Below are 8,534 nucleotides of genomic sequence, written 5' to 3' on the forward strand. Positions count from 1 at the left end.
CATGTTTCAATGCGCTGTACTACCAAAGCATTTCGGTCAGTACCAGAAAATACCAATACAGTCCTTGTGTCCGGTTATGTTAGATGGTCATTTATACTCATTTTGATTCATAATTTTCTCAATATAAATTGAGAATATGTAAGAACTGTACAACACATAATTCAACAGAAGAAATCAGGAAAAGTTGTTTTTTTTTAAAAAAAAGAATAATAATAATAACAAATAAGTCATGTAGGAAGTATAATTTAAGCGAACTGCTCAAATGTAGGTCACACCGACGAAAAAAAATAGTCTGAAAATGTGGTGAAATAATTGTATAAATAGTCCCACTGGATCCTGATTTTAATGCTCATTATTCTACAACTGGCGACACTTAAATTCAGACTCACGACCTTGATGTCTTCATAAGCACTTTACTCCAGTTACACATATTTACGCTAACAAGGATGATAATTGCTAGCTCTTCAATCCATAGCATCCCATCAAGTGAGAGTCAAAAGGATGTTTAGCATCCATACTTGTGCAGCACTGCAAAAAGCCCACTTATACCCCAGTGGCTCTCATATCCTGGTGAGTCATGTTTGATTGAATCTGCATCCTCTCTTTCCTGACAGCTTTTGTGCCCGAGATGAATCTCCGCGTTGACAACTCCAGCTCAGCGGTGTCTTTCTAGCGCCGCGCCGCCGTCCCTCGCGTTCCTGATCAAACATCTCTAATTTTCTCGCAGCAATGCGGCGCGTCACTTCTATCTGTTGTCGCTCGAGAGTCATTGGTTCTGCCCTCAATCACGGCTTCCAGAGGGGATTCTTTTAATGAAACACATCCCGGCCTCCGTGTTCTAAGTCACTCACACCAGAGGCTTGGGCAGCACAGCCAGGAGTGTTTTAGCGCTTTGACAGAAAACATCTTCTTTGTCCGTCTTCTCAAACCAGGGAGTGATAAGACAAGTGCTCAGATACTCCAGCAGTACCTTTAACTTACAAAGCCAACATTTATAACTTGATTGTGTATATAAAGTAGAAAATACTCCCTTTCCTTCCTATTTTATTCTCTAAAACCTCTGAAAATGTATGAAAATTTCAAGTCAATGGTTAAAATAATCTCTTCATATTGTGTCGTCTGATATCATTTATCCCTACAAATCTACTCTTAATATTTATTATTTAATTTTAATTATTTTATTTTAATGTTATTTATCGATCCTCTATAATACAATTTAATTTGAGTGACATAGAGTAGACTGAGATAATATATGGAATCATTACAATTGAGTTTTAAATTCCATTTTACTTTCACTTTGTGTTTTTAGTTATCTTGATTTTAGTTTTAGAATCCACTTTTTAAGAAAGTTCATTAAAATATATAATTTATATTCTGTTTGAATATAATGATAATATTTTGTTAATTTGATGATATTTAATATGCATTTCTTCATAAATATTTTTCCAATATTGTGAATATTTTGCCTGAATTTTGTTTTTCCATTTGTGTATTGTGATGAGTTTTCGAAACATTTCTTAAAGAAGCCTAAGAAAGAAGGTGATACTTTATTTGTCATGATTCATCATCTATTCGCAACCTTTTTGTGTGTGTATAATTTGTTATAATTGCAATCTTTGTTTAAGAAAAAATGTACCTTTGACTGGCCATTTGAATTTTTTCATTGCTGGAATTTTGCCTTTTAAGTATTTTAGATCTATATTTGGTTTATTTCTTTGGATTAATATATCATCCGATTGGAGCTAATAAGATGTGATTTTATCTATAAAGATGTCTGTCCTCTGTCCCGTTCAGGTCCAGCGCATCGAGGAGCTGAACGAGCTGGACATGGAGCTGTACGACTACGCTCGGGACCTGTTCCAGCAGCGGTACCAGTACACCCGGCAGCAGGAGCGGCGGCAGCAGCGGATCAAGAACCACATGCAGCAGAACCACCAGGGCCTGGGCCTGGGCGTCAGCCTCTGGCCGTCGCACAGCCGGCAGAGCGCCGTCTCCACGCCGGAGGACGGCGACTCGGAGAGGGAGGAGCGGGAGGAAGGTGAGGAGGGGGGACGAACAGAGGAGGCGGGCATCAGGCTCCCCACTGAGGACTACATGAACCAGATCATCAACCGCTGGTAGCAGCAGAATAAACACCTGGTGTGAAGACACGCACACCAAGCTGTGCTCGTATCAGCGACCTTACTGTACGACGGTTGCTATGGAGACCTGGGTTTGGACTTATGCATCGATGCCCATTGTTATTAGCACCCCTTCCCCTTCGTTCATCATATTACAGACTATGCTGCGATGATTTTAAAAGTTGCTGATGGCCTAGTATCTTGCCCATCTCCCTCCTCTGCTATCGCTCCTGTATCTTTTCTGTGGCCTGACGTGGAGCATGAGAAGTCCAACCCGAGGCTGTGAATCCCCACGACTACTGGTGGCGCTCTTCTGTGGTCAAAGGAGCGCCGCCGGACACACAGGGAAGACAACGATAAAGCTTTTCTTCTTCAGCCGATGAACTCGCTTCAGCCATGATTATTGACAACAGTCTGGTTTGTTTGTGTACGTGCTTTTTTTTTTTTTTTTTTAAGCAGATTTGTAATAACACTGAGACCAATGTTGCTGCCTAAGGGAAAATGATTCCTTTTATTTCTTCGTATGTGTTTTTTGTTGTGATCGTCAAGCTAATGGATCGCACCACAGCCATTACTGAGGGAAACTGTCCTCCCGATGTCGTTTCTCAGCCTCTTGTTTTTCGGCTCATCCCGCAGCCAATTATTATGGACTGGATCTGACATGGGTGGGATGGAAGGGACGTCTGGCGGAGGTGGTGGTTGCCAGGGTCCGTGCTGCGTGAGCGACAAGCGCTTCACGAGCCCAAATGCTTGAGATTAAAGTTGTGAAACCGCCGGTCACCATGGCGATGTGATTGCGAGACTAGCCTTCTCGGTGTCTCGCTATTTTGTCAAAGTAGGAGCGGCTTTTGTGAAAGAAAGCAGCCTCTGACAAGAGGTCACAGAGCGATGATGACCGGGGGTGGAACAGAGCGGACATGTTTTTAATCCATTCCTCCTCAATGATCACACGATACATCTGCAATATGCTACACTGACTACTTGTGTGTGTGTGTGTGAGCGCATGTGTAAATAGTATGTACAGTCTGCCTCCGATTGTCGTGTCTGCCTTTGTAAATAGTGCGAGTGACGGATGAATGACTGACTGGTTACACAACCAACATTGATATTAGCCATTATTAATAAAGGAGGGGGAGAACACGAGCGGGGGTCACAGCAGAGCAGCTGTCGCGGTGATCGCCCCAAAATTCTCCTCTTCCTTTTACTCTCTGTTTATCCTCCGTTCTCTCATCGCCCCGTCATCAATCTGCCTGAGGATTGTATTGTTCTAAATGTTCAAAGTTTTTATTTATATTTTTTTATACGCCCATATCTTCACTAAAAAAAAATCCAAATAGGGTTGGGTTCTAAAAGTGTGTGCATTTTTTGTTTTGTTTAACACTTCAAATGACAGATTTGCCTCCAAAATAAGCCCATAAAATAGCTTTTAAAATCAAATTAGTGAATATATTGATGGATACATGATTCCTTCCATAAGAAATGACCTTTAAAGATTCAATAAATGACCTTTCAGGAGTCGTACACCAAAATCAATCAGCTTCCAAATATGATATTTAACCCATTGATCGCTGAAGCCCATTGGTTTTATACGTAACATTTAATGCTAGAGAACGTGGAGGACGTTCATGAGAATTGGTTTAGTGTAGGAAAAATATTACTCATTGTTAATGCCTTTGTTTTAATGGAAGTCTATAACCGTACTCAAAATAGTTTATTAATTTGTGTAAAGACCCATTGTTCTCTTGTAGTGCTGTTTTTGGTTTACTATTTGACAAAAATAGATAAGTATGTATATTTTCTTTTGTTGGTTTTCTTTTTAAAATTAACTCTTAATATTTCTGGGTCATCTGACTGAATATTTTGCTCAAAATGTATCATTCAAAACCCTCATTCCTACTACCTGAAATTCGTCAAAAACACCTTTAAATGAAGAAGTTGAAAAACAAAAAAAATCAGCTGGCCTGAAAGCTTGTCTTATTTTGTGCGAGTTGCTCGTCTTGCAACGTCAACTCTGCTCTTTTAGAACCCAACTCCAAATGTTGCAATAAGATCGAAAAAGCCAACAAGCGCCAGGAGAACAGAATGTAAAAGTGAAAATCCAACATCACCGGAATGTAATTGAGATTTTGTAGCATTCAGGTAAACGTGCGTCTTTGGCCTTGAAGGAGATGGTCATCCCAGACATCTTTGTTAGACGTTAGTAAAAGCGATTCTCGTTGTTTTTGAATGATTGGAAACGGGCAGAGAGGGATGATGGCAGTTGTTGGGACACATTCACAGTCATTATACTGCTTTTTCCTGTTTCTGTCACGAGAATATGTTTAAATGTGAAGACACAGATCATATATTTTTATGTTTATAACTATTATTTTAATGTGAGGGGGGGTCGTGGTCTCTTGGATCTGGATTTAGATCAAAATCAATCCAACAAAATTTACATTTATTCCAGGCAAACAATATGTCTCGCTTATTCTCAATATTTTGCTTTCTAAAAGGAAAACCTGCAAATAATAATAAACGCAAGGTTTGTTTGTTTAGAGTTAAATTAATGAACTTTTTTTTTCCTCCATTTACAAAATTTCTTTGAATGTTCTGATGATTCTGCACTTTTTTTGTTTTGAAGAAGCATCATGAGATCAAATCGAGTGAGGTTCAGCTTGTGATGGATTTATAAAGATTATTATTTGTGTCAAACATTATAAAGTGGAAAAATGTTGATCACATTGAAATTCTGTTTCGTTAAAAGTCTGAATCGTCTTTGTAAAAAAAAAAAAAAAATGTTGTCATATTTTGAAGAAACAAGTCTGGCTATGTTTGTGATCTTTCTGTTCGTACTGTGACATTACGACCATCACTCTCGAGGCGACTTCTGTGAATTATTCCCCAATTTACCACGAATATGATTCCAGAAAACTACAGCTCCAAATGTTCTTATACTCAGTCTGCACTTCTGAAGTCTTAACAGCGTCTGAAAATGAAGCGGCCAGGTGTCTCATGGCTCACTCCTCATTCGATGTTTTTAGTTTTCAACCATGTGTTCGTGAGCGAGAATGATTTTTGGTTTTGGGTTGTTTTTTGTTGTTTTTTTGCAGTGTGCTGTCTATCTATGGCTAAATGCAGCATCCTCCTGGGTTTGTCTCTTCTGATAGCAAAAATGAATCATCAAGCCACCAATTAAAAGATCTCATTTTTACAGACATAAGCGTCCTCTTGTTTGTCGCTGAAAATCACACACATGTCAGCATGAGACTCACTCAACTGATCTTTTTTTTTATTATATTTTTGAGTCAAAAACGTGTGTATTCTGATATCAACTCGATTCTTAAAATGTTTCACACAAAAACAATATCACTTCTTATGAATGTATTGTTTTAAGAAAGTAAAAGCCCATTAACTTGGTCAATCAAACTTAATTTAAAAATGAAAAGACTTTCATTTAAATATGAGTTTAGACTGAAACAAACTGATGCTGTAGAAATGTTTGACAGTAAACATTTAAATACTTTTTTTTTGTTCATTATTTTTACCAACAACAAAATCCCTGTGTTGTATTTACAGCACTGGCAATAAAGGTTTTCTGATTCTAAAGACGGAAGATGGCTGCCGGAGTCCACTGCATCCTCTCGTCCTCAGTCATCACCAGGATCTCGCAGGATTTCATTTTGTTCCTTTACCTGCGGAGAATGTTATGACTGCTGCCACCTAGCTGCCAGTTTAATTGCAACACAAAAATGAACAAACGCTGTAAATATTTGATTGGTAACTGTAAATAAGAAAATAAAAATAAATATTTTAAACACACTTTTGTGAACTGTAAACCATAAAAGAACTATGGCAAAAATATATATATATTTGAAAACCACAAAAAAAACAAATTGATAGTGTTGTTGAATATTAATTCATGAAAAAAACTGCGACAAATGGCTGTACCGTTATTTTCTAACACCCCCGACCTGCCAAATGTTGCCCATGGACCACATTTTGCCTCAGCTTTCAATATCACATCCAAACACTTTTGGTGTGAATGTGTCAAAATATTTGCAGTTTTTTTCAAGTTACTGGTATCAGTGACTTTAGTGAAAAATAAATTATTTAGAATAGTTTACTTCAGAATTCGTACTTTTTTTCTTTTTTTCACTCTTTGACTTTGGATGGAATTACCGTGGCAGCTGGCAGCAGGACGGCGAGCGAACACTTCTCGCATGCGACAGATCGAGAGGAGCTGTGAACTGTCTTCACTTGAGATTTTAACATCTCTACGTTCATGTCCTCAGAATATCTTCTCCACTGCTGTTCTGCTGAGAATCCATCACACGCTACGTTGCTTTAGAACAACCGTGTTGAATCAGAAACGGGTTTTAAAAAGAGATTCTTATTGATGTCGACGTCGTTCGTGTTGGTTCTATCGACGTCCACGACTCCTGCTCACTCCTCTCACCAGACGTGTCAGTGTCACATCCATCACTCTGGAGACCCTGACCTGGTGGAGCAACTTCGGTGGCAGTTCTTTCCTTGTCGTCACTGATCTACAGCTTCATCCAAATCCACTTGTGCACGAGTCAGACATTCATTAAAGTTCCACGAGTTGAGCTGACCAACATTCCTCAAATCTTAGGTGATTTACTTTTCATACATTAATACATAATTAGTTCTAAAGTTAGGTTTGTTAGTAAGAAATACCATAATAGTGACCCAGTAAAGAAGTCCGCAGACTCACACTAAGAGTCACTATCCTGGGTGAATATAACTATTTGATTTTTGTATTATATTATTATTTTGATTGGATTCTTGAAAAAAAACATGTGTTTTTCTTATGAGTTTAAGTTGTTCTGTTGCTTAGTTATGTAAAAATGCCAATACAGGAAATCCAGTCCAAACTTGATCAATAGTTCAGCTGAACGCCCAAACAACTGAATCAATATTATCATCAATATTCTTCTTTTTTTTTCAAGTTACCAAGGATTCCAGTTTTAACTTCAAACTTGCTGTCATCATCATAATGTGAGTTTGCAAATGAAAGTCAAACCGGAAAGAAATTATAAGGTAAGGTAAATTGTTTGTCAAATAAATGTTTATGTCAAATGATCCAAAAACATCCTTTATTTGTTCAGGCTTTTCCTTGATATTCTGGAACTCCTGTTGTGTTATCAGTTTTATCTTGACCTTTAAAGTATATACTTTATTGAATATTGTTTTGATTGTTTAAGCGCTTTGTGACCCTGGGCTAGAAAAGCGCTATGCAAATAAAAATGACTTACTTACTTACAAGTGTGTGTGTGTGTGTGTGTGTGTGTGTGTGTGTGTGTGTGTGTGTGTGTGTGTGTGTGTGTGTGTGTGTGTGTGTGTGTGTGTGTGTGTGTGTGTGTGTGTGTGTGTGTGTGTGTGTGTGTGTGTGTGTGTGTGTGTGTGTGTGTGTGTGTGTGTGTGTTTTTTTAAATCCATGTGTTATCTGTATTCAATCCTTGGCACTAAGGTTGCGAACAGACTGAGCAATAAAATAGTTTTTCTTTCATTTTATTCACCTATTTAAAAATAACATTTTCTCCTTTAAATCTAAAGCTTTTCATAATTTAAAACGCTGTTTGTTTTCGACGTCAAACTTTAAATTTAATCAATCAATGAATCCACTTTATTTTCCATATAAAACTTACTAAATCATTTTCAAATCCTGTTGTGATCCAACAGTACAAAAGGTATTTTATATATACAGTCTTAATGGAGAGGGTTTTATTTTCATGTTTAATTTTAACTAATAGGTTTATCTGGAACTAATCGTATCAGCAAGTGTTGGTGCTCTTGGTAGATGTTTGTCGCTGTTTTCCAACATCTATTTAAAAAAACAATTATTTTAATATAATAGTCAGATTAAGCATTGTAATATATTTTCATTTTAAAGTAGTCTACCCGTTGAATTATACTATTTAGGTCTTTTAAAAAAACGTATTGAGCTGTATGGCTTTAGGATCAATAAGAGCGAGTAAGAATCTCAGCGTCTTTATGTGGGACAGAGGATGATGATGAGAGGAAGCTTTATTTCCTGACACTTGAGCAGAGATGAATGCAGGGGGGGGGGGTGTCTGGCAGCTGGTACACGGTCTAATAGACTCGACACAAGCTCTAATCCCCCCGTAGCTCCGAGTGACTGTCATTTTAAGTTCAGCTGGACCACGGCAACAATAACAGCTCAGATGATGAAAAGCCTGGCAGCCTCTCCGTCAGTGCATGAGGGTCCGAGAGAAAGAAACATCTCCGTCACGAGGAGGTCAAACTGTCATTGGACGATTATAGGTCCCGCGATTCTCTCCAGAGCAGCTTCTGCATTTAACATTCAAATAGACAAGTTACATAAAACATAGTTGAGCTTCAGTCTTTCTACACTGAAGTAAAACCCTAAAAGTAGCAAAGTATTAATTC

The 8,534-nt window shown here is 38.0% G+C and overlaps 1 protein-coding gene across 1 annotated transcript in view; it reads left to right on the plus strand.

Annotated features, from left to right (window-relative positions):
• The window catches only part of hs6st1a (heparan sulfate 6-O-sulfotransferase 1a), a 50,457-nt gene extending 45,135 nt beyond the window's left edge, over nucleotides 1-5,322 (plus strand). Inside the window, exon 4 of the mRNA XM_087780162.1 lies at nucleotides 1,795-5,322. Within this exon, the coding sequence (XP_087636288.1) occupies nucleotides 1,795-2,121 (327 nt within the window). The 3' untranslated portion in view covers nucleotides 2,122-5,322. The remainder of the gene's footprint in view (nucleotides 1-1,794) is intronic.
• Nucleotides 5,323-8,534: the final 3,212 nt, after the last annotated feature.

The sequence above is a fragment of the Callionymus lyra genome, chromosome 18 (assembly GCF_982586985.1).
Source record: "Callionymus lyra chromosome 18, fCalLyr1.hap1.1, whole genome shotgun sequence".
In the NCBI taxonomy this organism is placed as follows: domain Eukaryota; kingdom Metazoa; phylum Chordata; class Actinopteri; order Syngnathiformes; family Callionymidae; genus Callionymus; species Callionymus lyra.